The sequence below is a fragment of the Notolepis coatsorum genome (assembly GCF_963971535.1).
Source record: "Notolepis coatsorum genome assembly, chromosome: 1".
NCBI lineage: Eukaryota > Metazoa > Chordata > Actinopteri > Aulopiformes > Paralepididae > Notolepis > Notolepis coatsorum.
This window is the reverse complement of record NC_140165.1, coordinates 190,090,071-190,108,231: the sequence shown is the minus strand read 5'-3', so window position 1 is coordinate 190,108,231 and position 18,161 is coordinate 190,090,071. Positions and strand designations below refer to the sequence as shown.

The 18,161-nt window shown below is 45.2% G+C and overlaps 1 protein-coding gene across 1 annotated transcript in view; it reads left to right on the top strand.

The window, feature by feature from the left end:
- Positions 1-18,161, top strand: part of ccar1 (cell division cycle and apoptosis regulator 1) — a gene marked incomplete at its 3' end in the record, with an annotated part of 88,471 nt that overhangs the window by 27,358 nt on the left and 42,952 nt on the right. The window contains exons 8-12 of the mRNA XM_084308491.1: positions 7,434-7,560; positions 10,860-10,991; positions 12,859-13,005; positions 13,364-13,388; positions 14,081-14,228. Coding sequence (XP_084164617.1) covers positions 7,434-7,560; positions 10,860-10,991; positions 12,859-13,005; positions 13,364-13,388; positions 14,081-14,228 — 579 coding nt within the window. The remainder of the gene's footprint in view (positions 1-7,433; positions 7,561-10,859; positions 10,992-12,858; positions 13,006-13,363; positions 13,389-14,080; positions 14,229-18,161) is intronic.

The window sequence follows — 18,161 nt, the reverse complement described above, 5'->3', positions numbered from 1 at the left end:
TGAACGACCTGAGAGACAAAGCAAGAAGGGCTTTCTATTAGGGATGCACCGAAATTTCGGCCACCAAAAGTTTTCGACCGAAAATGGCAAAAAATGGCCTTTCGGCTTTTGGCCGAAAGAGTTTTTTCACCGAAAATATATCACCGAAACAGAAACAACCTGTAACCTAACGCGTGTTGTTGTGATGATGTCGCGCTGTTGGGAGTTGCGCTGTTTCTATGTAAACTCTGCGCGCAACGCGTCCAATAAATGCGTCTTTAACATGCTTTTATATCCTTATTTACTATATGCCGCGGTTAATCACTGAGTGATCTAATATGCATATTATTCAGAGCGAGAGGGGAGGGGATTGTGTTTCTCACATTGACGCTGTCTGTCTGTCGCGCGTCTACTGTGCCAAAGTCAAGCGAGCACATTCAGCTGGGGACTAGAAAGGTGCGCTCAGTAGATCACAGATGTCTGCTGCGGCAGCCAGAGAAAAGATGGAATTAAAGGGGAATTATTTTACTATTTCTTTCACTATTTGGGCACTTTTACACAGTTCCTGTGAGTTTATGGAACACCTCTGTAATATTTTTTTTTTCTTTTTTATTCATTGTTTTGTATTTCTAATCAAGTACTCAAAAACAGCATTTTTCTACCTCAAGATCTCGAGCCGTTTTGAGGCTGGGCTCCTAAACCACTGTGTGGCCTTCAAAGCATCTGGGACATTAACATTTTCGGATTACTCAGTTCAGTGAGGGTGAATATTGTGAGAGGAGAATTGGAAGAATGCGCCAATATGAGAATTAGAGACATAGATCATATTAATATAAGTCCACATAGCTAGGAAACAATGCTAAACACTGAAAAAGGCCATTTATAAGATGGTTCCCCTTTTACTGTATGCATTCAGAAGTGCTGAATAAATGTTTTATGGACCCATAATAGTGATTATTTATTATTTAAGTTAAGTTTTGCCATAATCATATTTTTCCATAATCATAATGTTCCACAACATTGGTAAAAAAAAATTCTATTCTATGAATCATTTTTTCGGTTTTCGGCCAACTGTTTTCTATTTTTGGTATCGGTTTCGGCCAATCATTTCCCATTCGGTGCATCCCTACTTGCTATGCCATAAAAAGGAACATCAAGTTAGACATTCCAATTAGGGCTGGGCGATATGGAAAAAAATCATATTGCGATAACGATATGATAATGTTATCATATTTCTCGATATCGATAATTATCGAAATTGTTATAAGTATACATTTTTTTTTATTTTTTTTATAAACAACATATGTATGTTTATTTTGCAGCAATTCTTTGTCATTGCCGCCATCTTTAGTGTTACATCCCCTCACACTCCAGTTCTCAGGCTGCAGCTGGTTTAAAAGCTAAAGTAAACAGGCTTCTCTGCTGGCTGTGGCTCCAGGGGAGTTGAACAGTTCTGGCTCTGCTAGTTTATTTTCGATCTTTTGGCGCTTTTTTGGTGGACAAACCACCGCACATGTGCACCGTGACTCGTGACTGGAGTCTAGTTCTGCTAGCACACATAGCCTACTGTGTACAGACGGTTTCAAACTGTATTTTAAATTAGAAAGCAAACAAAATAAATGGACAAGAGAAAAATAAATCTCAATTTGGTCAGTATTGTCATTTGGACAAGCAAAACCATTACTTTAAGTTGCAGGCAAGAAAGACAAGTCTGTCCACTGCCTCTGGTTTTAAAACGATAGGTTATGACTATAACCAAGTTCTGTTAGTTAGGGGCGATGCTTGGCATCACTACTGCACTATCTCGCGTACGTGCACGCGTACTGAATAAACCACAAATGTACCTCTAATACCAGTATTAGTCTGACCACACCCCTCATCAGCTTACCTTCATAAGCAGGTGTGTGGTCACCTGCTCTCCTCCTTCCCAAGCTTTCACCACAAGGTGAGGACAAGGGCTGCAGCGGCCGTCTGATGCCAAGCATCGCCCCTAACTAACAGAACTTGGTTATAGTCATAACCTATCGTTCTGTATTGTTAGTGGCTTAGCTTGGCATCACTACTGCACAAGGGAGGCCAAGCGGAGCCACTTGGCTGACAAATACACCCCGCTGACAGCCCCCCAAAACCATCAGAACAGGGAGGGCCGAGCCCCCCCGACCCCCCCTAATGGAGGGTATCCCCCCTATTAGAGGCTTCACGGGAAGGCGACGGACCCGACCGTGCGAAGAGGCACTCAAGCAACTTAACGCACAGGGTGAGCAGACCGTGGCCTGACCCCACGACTACACACACGCACAACCCGCATGCCACCCGGGAACGAACGGAGGAACAACCTCGTTACTGCCCCCAGAATCACGGGGCCAAGGGCAAACCCAACCCCGTGGCAAGGCCGTAGCAGCGGAGCGCGAAGGAAGACCCAGACCCACCAAAAGGACTGGACTCCCTGGAATGGGGGCCCGGAGAAGTCCATGATGCCAGCATCAAGACCCCACCAGGTGGGCACGTAGTGCCCCGCCCCCCACATCGCCAGCGTATTCGGACAAAGGCCCCTCAGTTACTGCACCTGGTATTCCCAGGCGGAATCCCATCCAAGTACTAACCAGGCCAGAACCTGCTTAGCTTCCGAGATCGGACGAGATCGGGCGTGTTCAGGTTGGTATGGCCGTAAGCCGAGCGGGCCCCGTCCCCCCAATAGTACACCGCCTGGCACACTGACCCTGCAGAACAGGCAGTCAGCATGGCCGTAAGCACACAAAAAGGTTAACCAACGGAAGCAGGCAGCGCACCGGGGAAAAACCAGGCAACAGGCTGTTAACCCTAGCCTGGAGACTGCGGACGAGACAGGCGCCAGAGGGGACAGCTGAACACAGCCGCCCCGGCGGAAGGAGCGTAAGCTGGCGGTGTTGCATGACCAAGCCTCCATTTAAAAACCCCCACCCAGAGGGGTCGAGGCAGAGAAGGCTGACACGATTGGCAGACGTCATGAACGTGCAGGGGCACCCTCAAACGGTGAACCCGGGAGTTGACACTGCTCCAACACACCAGGGAATCAACCACCTCGGTGTTACCCAATGCGGTGGTTGTTCCTATAACCCCTCAAGAAAAAACTCCAAAACACACCTGTGGGCATACACCGGCTATACCGCAGTACAAGTGTTTCAGTTTCCAAAAAGGGTTAACCCAGGCCTACGGGTCGCAAACATCACTTCGGACCGGGCCTGGCGGTACGGGAAGCACAGGGTCACCAGAGGAGGTCAAAAAACCACCCCCACAGGCCCCTCTTCGCCATGCGTGAGAGAGGAGCGAAAAATAATGGAGAACCAGCCCCTAAGCACACCGTACCTGGTATTCCCCGGCGGTCTCCCAACCAAGTACTAACCAGGACCAACCTGTGTAGCGGCCGAGATCCGACGAGATCGAGCGCGTACAGAATGGCATGGCTGTAAGCCATGACGACAGTGCTGAGTAAAAACATACCCAACCAGGGTCTCCATAGCGCTTAACCCTGTGACACCCAGACCGACCCGGCATTTTTCCCCCTGAAAAAAGCCCAAGTCCCTCAGGGTACCAGAACAGCAGATCTGCATCCCCGGCGGACAACGGGTTCAACTGATCTGGACCAGCGTGACCAGAACCAGTCCCGTGCCCTAACCACGCCGACATGCCTACTCCAGGAGAAGGGCAGATATGCGTGTTGATCTTAACATGAAAAGAAGGCGCCACCCAGACGTTCGGACGAACCGCGCCTGGTGGCCCACCCCAAGGGCGTGAGACCCCACTACATATGTTCAGATCCATCCCGTCATCATCCCCCAGACATGAACGAGAATCCGTCGACAACCCACCCAGGTCATGGGATGTGGTCGTCGGAAGAGGAAAAACCCCCATCTCAGTTGCTTTATAAAAACGCTGTTTCAACCACAAGCAACCAAGGCGTGCCAGTCAATCGCCTGTTTACAGCGAGCTAGCACTATACGTGCGTCGGGACACACCCCCATCAATGAACAGGCTATTTAGACCTGTCATTGAATCCCCAAGGCGCCCAGGGGAACGACAAGAGGGGTGTGACACTCCCTAACTCCAACACTTCTGGAATAGAAAGAAGGAAGCATCAACAGTATGTATCCCAGTCTACACAGCCGGGGTAAAAAATGTTCACATTTTTACATCCCACCACCCTCCCATAGGAAGAGACGGGGATCCCCAGAGAGACTTCCCACGCGAGCTGTACAGATTGAAAAGAATATATTGCACCTTGAGCCATGTAAAAAACTGGTTTTAGGGCCTCCGGGGAAGAGGCACTGAACCCATACACACTCAATAAACGAATTGAATCGAATATACATACAATAGAAAAGGACCCTTCTAGAGGGTCCACTCACTTTGACAATCTGAGGAGGAAGGCTCTGTACTCTGATGGAGGCTTCCTCACATGGAAGAAGGAGTCCGAACTCACAGAAGGCCTGAATAGGCGCTTGGTGAGGAGGAGCCCTGACCACCCCCCCTGAAAACAGATCCATCACATGGACCTGAACAGCACACGGAAGTCCTACCAACAGAGACGCGCACGGTGACGTACTCTATGGCGGGGGAATTCCTGCGGTGCACACGCCCAATATACCAGGCCGTGGGACCAGGAACTCCCTCCCCCCCCCCCCCCCCCCCCCCCCCGTAACGTGCCGAACCGCCACGTGACGGGAACCTTGAAGGACAGGGGGTGTACCCCTGACCGACAGAACAATGGGGAGAGGAAAGGTTACCAGTTCACCCCTTTACGACCCCACACCCATGATACGACGTAACGACAAAAAGAGAATATGACACAGTCATAGTCAGCTCTATGAAGCGTTTCACAGCTCCACACAGCGCATGAGCTAACCTGCCATCTGATTTTTACTAAGGAAAAACACAGAATAGAGAGGGCTCTAAGAACCCCGGTCCAACATACACATGTGCTTCTGTGGCCAGTACAACCCAGTTGTAGGTCACATGACACACACAACCCATCATCACCTACAAAAAATGGCAAAAACACTCAACAGAGGAACGCCGTTTTTTTCACAATGAGAGAATACATCATTCTTGATTAGTATCGACCACAGGCCTTGCTAAGCACACATGACAGCAACCAAACCAATTTCCCTTTAGGAAATAAGTTTCTCCAGCAGATTTAGCACAACCTCAGCAATCAAGCTAAGAGTTACATCGTATCCCTACCACACAAAAGACACAATTAATGCACAACATGTCTGATAGGAGGTGATAAAGTCCCCAGGGAACCGGGGGGGAAAACACAATCCTCCTATTTTACCCTCAATACGGCCAGTTAAAACAGGAAAACCTGTTAATGTGTGAACACACTGTTCATTGTCATTACAGTCTGAGAAAGAATATTCTTTTACTCACTTGTCACCAAGCATAGCTTCATAGGTTAGTTACCTTAGTTGTGAGTACACGGTCGTGTTACCCACACAACAACCAGATCATTACATCCCGTTTGCACGGAGAAGCTAACTGCCAGTGACAAAAACAGCTCACACACAACTCGCAACGTATTCTAAATGCATTGCAGCAACACACGTTTTGGGAAAAACACCGTTATTCACAATACATTTAGCAAAGTAAAACCAGAAGACGTGTTATGAGGTCTGGCCAACCCCGTACCTACCCGGAACGCAGATCAGCGAAGTGCAGTCACAAGACACCGTAGAACACAGCCGTCCTGTGTTGTTCGATCCGGGCAGCGTCGCCGCTCCAACCAGTCGCTACAGTCCTCTTTGTTGACGCAATCCCCGTCCAGGCTCAGGGCAGGGTCGACGAACATCCCCTGTCAAGGATGACGTCGTGGTCAAGAGTGTAAAACATGTTAAAATCAAAGCACGTTCAACAGAATAGCATCAAGCTAACGGCTGCTCCAACCGTTCGGGTGCTATTGCTTCTGATCGCGAGACGCCAATCTAACGACGCACGCGATCAGAAGCGAGCTCCCGGCGGCGCGCGAGAAGCTAAGCTACCCCGCGCCTAATAGTAGGCCTTAAGCAGGCCATGCAGCGATCCAGCAGGCTAACGCAGCAGTTAACAGCTGACCGGCTAACCGTAAGCTATGAACATGTAAACAATGACATAACACTCACCCAGACAGGCCGCCGTTCTGAACCTCTCCTCACTTTTTAAGAGAAAAGAGAAAACAAGATGCCCACACCGTTTCACAACGGTGACATTACCACATCCGACGGATCAGCACAGTACCAACTGGCCTGTGTAGCTGACATTGAACATGAATCTGCCGCTATCGCACATTACATGCACATATCCCCTCGTGAAGGAATACTCTCATTTGGATATGAAAGATGGGGCCTTAACACGGTGACAGAGAGAATCCACTCGTCCAGAACACACAGGGATCACCAGTGTCAATGGTTGCGGCCCACTAGTTAAAACTATAATGGTCTCCAGACCAAGGCCTTCTGTCGCCTAGGTGGCTGAACAAAGGACCCTAGTCTGGGGCCGGTTTCCATAAACTTTGTCAAGTAGCCCCCATAGCACTAACAGACAAGTGGAGCCCGCCAGCAAACACTACTCACCCAACCTGGAACGCACCGCTTCTCACAACAGCGGCATGTCCGACAGTTCAGCTGTGGCCTGACAGGTTTCACCCCAACAAACACAGCAAGGAACTGCAGTTGAGAAGCATGCAGCGGCGTGCTCCCAATACGAAAACCGGTGGAGGGTTTTTAGAATGATCATCATCTTCCAGACCCTCCAGTACGAAGACAATATCGCCGTATTTTCTCGAAAATAGTGAGAGAGAAAATAAAGATATGATGTCAACGTATCCTTGTTTCCCAAAGCTGTTCCTAATCCAATTTCTTCCATCATGGTGTCAAGTGTGGGGATCTACCGAGGCACTTCTTCCTTGTGGTGAAAGCGAGAAGGAGGAGAGCAGGTGACCACACACCTGCTTATGAAGGTAAGCTGATGAGGGGTGTGGTCAGACTAATACTGGTATTAGAGGTACATTTGTGGTTTATTCAGTACGCGTGCACGTACGCGAGATAGTGCAGTAGTGATGCCAAGCTAAGCCACTAACGATACAGAACTGCCCTGTTGCAGGTCACAAAAAAAAAAAAAAAAAAAAAAAAACGATTTTTCGATTTCTTTTTATTTCGATATTACATATCGATTATTAAAATATATCGCGATATTTATCGTTATATCGCCCAGCCCTAATTCCAATCTAAATCTGGCTCAAAATACTAGACTCCGTCATAGAACCAATTTCCCTGTATGGTTTGTGAAGTCTGGGGCCCACTTGCAAACCAAGACTTCACCAAATGGGACAAACACCCAATTGAGACTCTGCATGCAGAATTTTGCAAATCCCTCTGTGTCGCTTCAACGACCCTCTGTGTCGCTTCAACGACCCTCTCTCTCTCTCTCTCTGTCGTCAGCGCTGTGAAGGGCAAGACTCCGCAGGTGGGCGACCGGGTGCTGGTGGAGGCTGTGTACAACCCCACCATGCCCTTCAAGTGGAACGCCCAGCGCATCCAGACCTTACCTCAGCTGAGCAGCCAGTCGGTGAGAACTCTCCTCCACCCACAACTAACCCTGCTAACCCTTAACCCTCAGACCTTACCTCAGCTGAGCAGCCAGTCGGTGAGAACTCTCCTCCACCCACAACTAACCCTGCTAACCCTTAACACATTGGGTGCCAACGACGAGAAATCTCGCTATTTAATCGTTATTTCTTTTATTAGCGATATCCATTCATTTTTCATCCATCCAGCCTCACGTTATCATTGGGACTGGCTCTGACCTCGAAAAGGGCAAATACCGCCCCCCCCCCATACCGTCTCCCGGATGGTATTGCACCCATGGGAATGGACTCAATGGAAAGGCATGAGGGGGAAAAAAACTCCGGATTCCACATTTTACTTCTCGGGCATGTGACCTGAGACTATTGCATTCACTGAGGCAACCGAAAGCAGCGTGGATGATCTGTTTGGAGGTCTAACGTTGGATGAATAAACGCGATTGATATTTGGAATGGCGATCAGGAATTGGAATAATCTTTTTGCAGAACATCTGATGTGAGGTAAGGACTTTATTTGACCAGTCTTGGGGTAATCAGATGTTTTTTTTCACATATATCTCAACGTGTCTGTGTGTGGCTGTGTGTGCGTGTATGACGTTAGCGCCAGGGGAGGAAACTACCTTTTTGGCTTACCAGCCAACTGGCGAGTATCTGATTTTTTTTACCAGCCAAACAGATTTTTTACCAGACAAAAAAAATCGCTAATTGTGATAATGACTTCTTTGTATGTCAAGCCGCGTCAATGTTGTGTATGCATCTGGGTAGGCACACTGTGCCTTTAAGACAGCACGGTGGTCTTACGACAGTGCTGTGAAGTACCGTCAAGTGTTGTGGTAATGTCAGTTGGGTTGGTGTGCTGTTGTGCACAGTGCACTGGTTGAGCTAGCCCCTTTCGTGACTGCGATGTGCAAGCCAGGGGCTTTTGAGCATGAAATAAAATGTCTAACCTTACGTCGTAATCCGGTGCTTTTTTGGAAACATTATAGTCATAACAGATACACCTAGCTGGCTGCTTTGAGCACACCGGGCTAACGTTAGCTAGCAAGCAGCTATAGCTAAAACGCTAACTAGAAGCTAACCACTGTATTAGGGCTGGGCGATATGACGATATTATATAAATATCGGGTACAGTTCATTAACGATACACTTTTTAAACGTATCGTGGATATCGTGATGTTTTGCCCAAGAGGATTGTGTCGCGTCAATCTGGTCCACACGTTGAAACTTTTGAACAGCGCCGCCCCACACACACTACTGCATCAAAGTTACTACTTATGATAACAAAGGCATTCATTTTGTGGCATTAACGTTATATAGTTACACTTTCAATAACATCAGCGTATTTACATAGCAACGTCCGAGGTCGACCTAGATATAGCAAGCATTAGTCGTTCATATCTCAGCCCGTACTGACTCAGTTGTGCCCATTCTGCGGTCTGTTAATAAAGTTTTCAGACAGATGTATGGAAAGGCTTTTATTATAACATCCGTTGCAGTAAAATCATTATGCCTCCAGTCGTTTAGTCTTCCTGCGGAGCTAAAAGCGAAACGTCGGCCGCGGGGAGCTATTGTTGTTGTCATTGAGCTCTCCAATGGCCGAAGTAAAAAATTTATACGCGCTTGCCGATTGGTGCTAAGAACAGCAGGGCGGGTGCAAGCGGTCTGACGTAATTGGCAGACTCGACTGTCAATCAAAATGATTCTGTTTGCCGTCTGAATGAATGAAAACGTTATTAACAGATTGCAGCATGGGTAATACAGTACAGCTCAATACAACAACAGTGGACTGGAGGATGCAGACCAGAGAGAGACTTTCGTCTCGTTTACATCAGGGTCCCCCATTTTCAATTCATCATATTTCATATCTAAATCATATAATATCTCATTGCTAAATATATTCAATATATAATCTAATAATCCAATAATCTAAATCTAATATATAATATAAAAATGCTAAATGCATGGGTATTTTATTTTGTCTTTAATGTTAGCTTGCAAACTCAAATACTGTCTTGGTAAGCCTCATAATGAATTGTTTGGGGAAAAAAAGAAAAACATCGTGATGCGTATCGTGTATCGCCGAAAGGTCAGAAAATATCGTGATATCATATTTAGGCCATATCGCCCAGCCCTACACTGTATACAGTTCCAGTAGACAACATTACACCTCTGTGATTTAAATGTGTCCTTAGTAACTTATACTCGAGGGTTGTACTAGGGTTGGATGCAGTTCCCCGTTGGTCAGTCTGTCTGTTTTCCATCTTCTGCTGTGTTTAACGTTATCTGTTTGCGAGTGCTCCTGATGGCTAGCCTAGTACCGCGGGACTTTTATTATTATATGTCCGCGGGTTGGCCAGTACCGCGCGAACGTTTATTAAACATTATATGGGTGGTCTTGTGCAGTGCTCTCGTGGCACTGTCAACTAAAGCGAACACTCAGAAGACGCGCACTGTTTGCCAGTGCAGTGATTGCAGAATGTTTTATTTTTTTGTATACTCGCCAGCAGGGGAGGAAACTAACTTTTTGGCTTACCAGCCAACTGGCGAGTATCTGATTTTTTTACCAGCCAAACGTAAAAAATACCCGCATTTGGCGGGTAAAGTGGCCTAATTTCCTCCCCTGGTTAGCGCTGACCAGGTCATGGATAATCGATTTTTCAGCCCGCTTCTCTAGCGTGCATAAGTACACATATACTATCGATAATCTAGCGTTTATTTGAAAACGATTCATAAATAGGCTGAAAAATGACCACATGTTTTGTGTATTCCAGTAAATGGCTATTTTCGCGGATTTTTCTGGAATCACTAGAAATCGTCAACTATACTCGTATTCAAAACGGTATGAAACGGAAATGTACAGATGAAAAAACTATCCGTTTCGTACATGTTGACTGCAAGCAAGTCATTGATAAGCGACGGGCGTATTAGACACATAGCCATAATTTAAGATATAGTTTATGCGTTCGCAAATGTGCTCGCCCCTCTCATTGACTAGAGTGGTGGCATACAAGCGATAAGTAGTGCACCCCCTGCTGGCACACAAAGTGTTAAGAAGCACAGCCCGGGAAACATCCACTGCGCACTGAAATGTGACTTTTTGGTAGATATTACAACCAAAAGTCAATGACATCTTACTGCCACCGGTTGTGCTTTTTGTGGGGAAATGATGACTTGCTGCCTCTAAGGCTCAGGCCACTTGTGTGACGTGTGTGTGTGTGTGTGTGTGACGTGTGTGTGTGTGTGTGTGTGTGTGTGTGTGTGTGTGTGCGCTCCACCCTCCCAGCAGCACCAGCAGCACCAGCAGCAGCACCAGCCTCTGCCCCAGGTCTCTCCACAGATGGGCAACTTTTACAACGATCAAGCAATGCAGCTGCGCTACTCGGACCTGCACTCCACCGGGGACACCAGACAGAATGTAACCCCCCCCCCCCCCCCCCCCCCCTTACTCCCTCACACACACACACACGCACACGCACGCACATATATTGACTTATATCAAGCCCCGCCCTCTTTTCTTGATCCGGGGGTCTGCCATCAAACGAGAGGCAGAGTTGATTTTGCACACACACACAAAAATAATTTTTTTTTTATTTTTTATTTTATTTCAGATTTTTTTCTTTTCTTCGAATCCCATGCCCATCGAACTAAGCTTCGAAGTATTTAAGACGGGCCTAGATTCGAATATGAAAATAAAATTCGAATATAATTTTTTTTTGCAAACTCAACTCTGCCTCTCTTTGTTAACTACAACAAGCGATGCTGTTTGTTATTTAAGATGAGGTCGGACTCGGCACTGACAGATTTGTGTTCATTGTGCTGCTTTTATAAAGCCTCAAATGACGGCTTACAATATTTCATGAAAGCAAAGTGTTTTGTTTGTCTAAGATTTAAAAAGGTTTAAACTTTACAGCACTGACAAAGTTGAACAAAGCGCTGTACGTGTCCCACAACATAAACATTTTAAATTAAATAAATGTAATTTTTATTTTTTTTATAATTCGAATTCAAATCGAATCTCGGCCCCGAAGCTTCGAAATCCAAAAAAATTAATCTAAGGTCAGCCCTAGTTATATGCACTATAGCAGGGGTCAGGAACCTTTTTGACTGGGAGAGCCATAAAAGCCAAATATTTCTAAATATATTTCATTGAGAGCCATATAGTATTTTTAACATATAATAAATTAAATATGTCTTACTTTTAATGCGACTTCTGGTGCTGCATGGTTTTGCTGATGGCCTTGTAGTCTGGTTCATACGTGGTGAGGTTGAGCTTCATGCAGGCGTTGAGGCTTCCATCAGTTAAACGTGAGCGTAGGTTGGTCTTAATGTTCCTCATATGCGAGAATGACTGCCCACATGCATATGTAGAGCCAAACATGGTCAATACGGCAATACTCACGCTGCATTGTGTGGTATGTCACAGGAAGCTCGTTCCAAGTTTTAAGAATCAGCTGGTCTTCAGGTTGAAGATTTTTTATTTCTGTCCACTTGTGTTCCCTCGCCAGCTCTGCTCGCTATATCTTCAGCTACAGATACTATTAGCTGTATCTTCAAAACTAATTTCTGTTTACTTGTTTAAAATGACACAGTATTATTAAGAAATATCACAAGTATTAAAAAAAAAAAAAAAAAAAATCTTTTTTTTTTTACACAAAAAATTCTGGGAGCCATATGCTGTCACCAGAAGAGCCATATATGGCTCGCGAGCCATAGGTTCCCGACCCCTGCACTATAGTGTTATATCATGTAGTGATGGCTTGCTAGTCTTTTGCTAATGTGGTTAAATGAGTGTCCTTGTGCTCCATGTTGGGTCTTCTCTCTTAACACATTGACCGCCATAAACGCCGTACGACGGGTTTGCTGGTCATGCGAATTCTGCCAAACCACGCTGTACGACGTTATTGAGATCATATTTCATATTTTCGCCATGGCATTCATAATTCCGCCACCCAGCCTCTGCTGATACAGTGGGAGCCTGCACAACAGTGCAACGCTTCAATACCGCCGCCTGGTGGATGATCGGGCGAGTTACAACCGGAAATGGATCTCTGGTGATCTCTGGTGATCTCTGGTGATCTCTGGTGATCTCTGGTGATCTCGGTGCATCAATGACGTAGATGGAAAATAAATGCAATACCTGCCTTGTCTTCTAGGTACTGCTACTTTATAATTTAACACTTGTAATCCCCCCCCTCCCTCCCCCCATCCCTCTCCCCCCCCCTCTCTCCCCCCTTCCTCTCCCCCCCCCCCCCCCCCCCCTCTCCCCCCCCCTCTCTCTGCAGAATCAGCCCCAGGCTCCCAACATGCTGAAGGCGGTCCCCTCCATGATGCAGTCCCTGCCCCCCCCCCAGGGCCCCCCCCCCTCCCTGCTGCAGGCCCAGCTGTCTGCTGCCTCTCTGGCTCCACTGCTGCAGAACCCCCCCCAGCCCTGCTCCCCCAGCCCCCCCAAAGGTGAGTCCAGAACCCCCCCAGCCCCCCCCCCCAAAGGTGAGTCCAGAACCCCCCCCAGCCCCCCCCCCAAAGGTGAGTCCAGAACCCCCCCCAGCCCCCCCCCCAAAGGTGAGTCCAGAACCCCCCCCAGCCCCCCCCCCCAAAGGTGAGTCCAGAACCCCCCCCAGCCCCCCCCCAAAGGTGAGTCCAGAACCCCCCCCAGTCCCTGCTCCCCCAGCCCCCCCCCAGCCCCTGCTCCCCCCGCCCCCCCCCCCCCAAAGGTGAGTCCAGAACCCCCCCCAGTCCCTGCTCCCCAGCCCCCCCCCAAAGGTGAGTCCAGAACCCCCCCCCCAGCCCCTGCTCCCCCAGCCCCCCCCCAAAGGTGAGTCCAGAACCCCCCCAGCCCCCCCCCCCCCAAAGGTGAGTCCAGAACCCCCCCCCCAGCCCCTGCTCCCCCAGCCCCCCCCCAAAGGTGAGTCCAGAACCCCCCCAGCCCCCCCCCCCCCCCCCCCCCCCCCAAAGGTGAGTCCAGAACCCCCCCAGCCCCAGCCCCCCCCCCCAGGGGTAGACACCAGGTGCTGAGCCCTAACCCAGCTGGTGTTGGAGGAACAGATCATGTAATCATGTGACTTCTTCCCGTTCAAACATGTAAACTGAGTTATGTTCTCTTTTCTTTTTTAATATATTTATGTTGTTTGTATTTACATGTTTCACTGCCACACGACAGCCGGTTAACCCTTTCACTGTGACAATACAGAAGGTTAACCTTTCACTGTGACAATACAGAAGGTTAGCCCTCCGGATGCGGAGCTAATGATGCTAATGATGGAGCATCGCCGTCGGTTGTGTGATAGTAAAGGGTTACCCTTCTGTCGCGTGGCAGTGAAAGGGTTACCCTTCTGTCGCGTGGCAGTGAAAGGGTTACCCTTCTGTGGCGTGGCAGTGAAAGGGTTACCCTTCTGTGGCGTGGCAGTGAAAGGGTTACCCTTCTGTGGCGTGGCAGTGAAAGGGTTACCCTTCTGTGGCGTGGCAGTGAAAGGGTTAACGGTGTTGTGACTGCCGCTCTGTCCCCAGACGTGTTCTCCGGGGGGGGTCTGCTGCAGCCCCCCGTCAGGATGATGCCCCAGCCCCAGGCCGTGCGGCGCATCGAGCCCCCGCCCCGCTTCCCCAGCCGCTGCGACCACAGCCTGGAGCTCATCCTCCGGACCAAGGGGGAGCGCAGGTCAGGGGTCAACGCATCACATGATCTGTGTTCAGAGTGGACCAACAACGCACTTGTTGTTTTAGTTAAATGAACGTGTTGAAACATTGTACAATAAGACATTTAAATGTACAATAATGCTGTATACCATATATAGATGTATTCTTACTAGGGATGGGCGTGAGTAATCGACCACAGGCCTATTCTATTCTATACGGCTTTGACGCGCTCTTCAGCCTCATCGGTTGCCCGTAGCTTCATCTAACGTTAGCTAGCGTTAAAACTAACCGGAAGTTAGTTGTTCACCAACAATCTCAACATTTGTATATTAACGTTGACTCAAAAACACAGAACCGGATGACACAAGTTGTCCGCTCATAGATGGGTTCCGCTAGCGACGACAACAACAATACTTCCGGTCAGAGCAAAGTCTAAAACACCGGAAAAAAGACGTTCATTTTGTACAGCGGTTTCCTCCACGAGTAGTAATCCACGATTACTTGAGTATGTCATGTGATCAATCGATCTGGATTTTTCTTAAAAATGCCCATCCCTAATTCTTACTGTGTACATCTGTTTCACGTCTGTAGATATATCTATCTGTACATATGCCTTACCTACTCTTACTAGTTACTATATCTATTATCTGTACATATCCCTTACCTACTCTTACTAGTTACTATATCTATTATCTGTACATATCCCTTACCTACTCTTACTAGTTACTATATCTATTATCTGTACATATCTCTTACCTACTCTTACTAGTTACTATATCTATATCTGTACATATCCCTTACCTACTCTTACTAGTTACTATATCTATATCTGTACATATCTCTTACCTACTCTTACTAGTTACTATATCTATTATCTGCACATATCCCTTACCTACTCTTACTAGTTACTATATCTATATCTGTACATATCTCTTACTAGTTACTATATATCTGTACATATCTCTTACCTACTCTTACTAGTTACTATATCTATATCTGTACATATTAGGGATGTCCCGATCCGATCACGTGATCGGAATCGGCGTCGATCACGTGCTTTTCAGAGTATCGGGGATCGGGAAAAAATAATAATAAAAATCGGCAGTCAAAAAAAGAAAATTTTTATTCAACAAACATGACCATGTCCACGTCTTAAACTCATACGGAGGCCTTAGTTTTGGTTTTAAATTACATATAATATATCATCATTAATGTATTTATTGTCACACAGAGCAGAATAATTTTCCACAACAAACACATTCCCCTTTAATTTTCACCGTTGCAACAAACACCCCTTTAATTTAGACGCTACACGCTACACGCGGCTCGACCACAACAACAACAACACGTCGCTCCCGAAACGCGGTTAATATCCACTGACTTGAGCAGCTAGACTTAATGTCAGAGGTTTGGAACTAAGCATTTTAAAATAGAACGTCAAGCCAGTTGCAATGTTTGCAAGGAGGACAGCCGGCTGGAGGCGAAGTTTTCAGACTAACTTTTGGAGGATAACGTTACGTGACTGAGGATTATCGTCGGCGTTTCAGACCAGAATGGACCATTACGTAAGTCGAACACTGAATGTATACTAATGTGCAAACATATATTGAAACTTTTAATATTTCTCATATGAAGCAGAAGCACATTTCTCAGGGTGAATGTAATAACAAACGCCTCCGCGCTCGCGCCCCGGATATAGGCAACAGATGGGCTTGTATCGCTCTGCCAGTTTCTGACAAATGCGTCAAAATTGATTACTAATGTGAAAGATCGGATTGGAAACGATCGGATCGATAGATATTTAAAATCACATGCTCGGGATCGGATCGGAAGCAAAAAAAGGCGATCGGGACATCCCTAGTACATATCCCTTACCTACTCTTACTAGTTACTATATCTATATCTGTACATATCTCTTACCTACTCTTACTAGTTACTATATCTATATCTGTACATATCCCTTACCTACTCTTACTAGTTACTATATCTATATCTGTACATATCCCTTACCTACTCTTACTAGTTACTATATCTATTATCTGCACATATCCCTTACCTACTCTTACTAGTTACTATATCTATATCTGTACATATCCCTTACTAGTTACTATATCTATATCTGTACATATCCCTTACCTACTCTTACTAGTTACTATATCTATATCTGTACATATCTCTTACTAGTTACTATATCTATATCTGTACATATCTCTTACCTACTCTTACTAGTTACTATATCTATATCTGTACATATCCCTTACCTACTCTTACTAGTTACTATATCTATTATCTGCACATATCCCTTACCTACTCTTACTAGTTACTATATCTGTACATATCCCTTACTAGTTACTATATCTATATCTGTACATATCCCTTACTAGTTACTATATCTATATCTGTACATATCTCTTACCTACTCTTACTAGTTACTATATCTATATCTGTACATATCTCTTACCTACTCTTACTAGTTACTATATCTATATCTGTACATATCTCTTACCTACTCTTACTATATCTATATCTGTACATATCTCTTACCTACTCTTACTAGTTACTATATCTATATCTGTACATATCTCTTACCTACTCTTACTAGTTACTATATCTATTATCTGTACATATCCCTTACCTACTCTTACTAGTTACTATATCTATATCTGTACATATCCCTTACCTACTCTTACTAGTTACTATATCTATATCTGTACATATCCCTTACCTACTCTTACTAGTTACTATATCTATATCTGTACATATCTCTTACCTACTCTTACTAGTTACTATATCTATATCTGTACATATCCCTATACTCTTACTAGTTACTATATCTATATCTGTACATATCCCTTACCTACTCTTACTAGTTACTATATCTATATCTGTATATCTCTTACCTACTCTTACTAGTTACTATATCTATATCTGTACATATCTCTTACCTACTCTTACTATATCTATATCTGTATATCTCTTACCTACTCTTACTATATCTATATCTGTACATATCTCTTACCTACTCTTACTATATCTATATCTGTATATCTCTTACCTACTCTTACTATATCTATATCTGTATATCTCTTACCTACTCTTACTATATCTATATCTGTACATATCTCTTACCTACTCTTACTATATCTATATCTGTACATATCCCTTACCTACTCTTACTATATCTATATCTGTATATCTCTTACCTACTCTTACTATATCTATATCTGTACATATCTCTTACCTACTCTTACTATATCTATATCTGTATATATCCCTTACCTACTCTTACTAGTTACTATATCTATATCTGTACATATCCCTTACCTACTCTTACTAGTTACTATATCTATATCTGTACATATCTCTTACCTACTCTTACTAGTTACTATATCTATATCTGTACATATCCCTTACCTACTCTTACTAGTTACTATATCTATATCTGTACATATCCCTTACCTACTCTTACTAGTTACTATATCTATATCTGTACATATCTCTTACTAGTTACTATATCTATATCTGTACATATCTCTTACCTACTCTTACTAGTTACTATATCTATATCTGTACATATCTCTTACTAGTTACTATATCTATATCTGTACATATCCCTTACCTACTCTTACTAGTTACTATATCTATATCTGTATATCCCTTACCTACTCTTACTAGTTACTATATCTATATCTGTACATATCTCTTACCTACTCTTACTAGTTACTATATCTATATCTGTACATATCCCTTACCTACTCTTACTAGTTACTATATCTATATCTGTACATATCTCTTACTAGTTACTATATCTATATCTGTACATATCCCTTACCTACTCTTACTAGTTACTATATCTATATCTGTATATCCCTTACCTACTCTTACTAGTTACTATATCTATATCTGTACATATCTCTTACCTACTCTTACTAGTTACTATATCTATATCTGTACA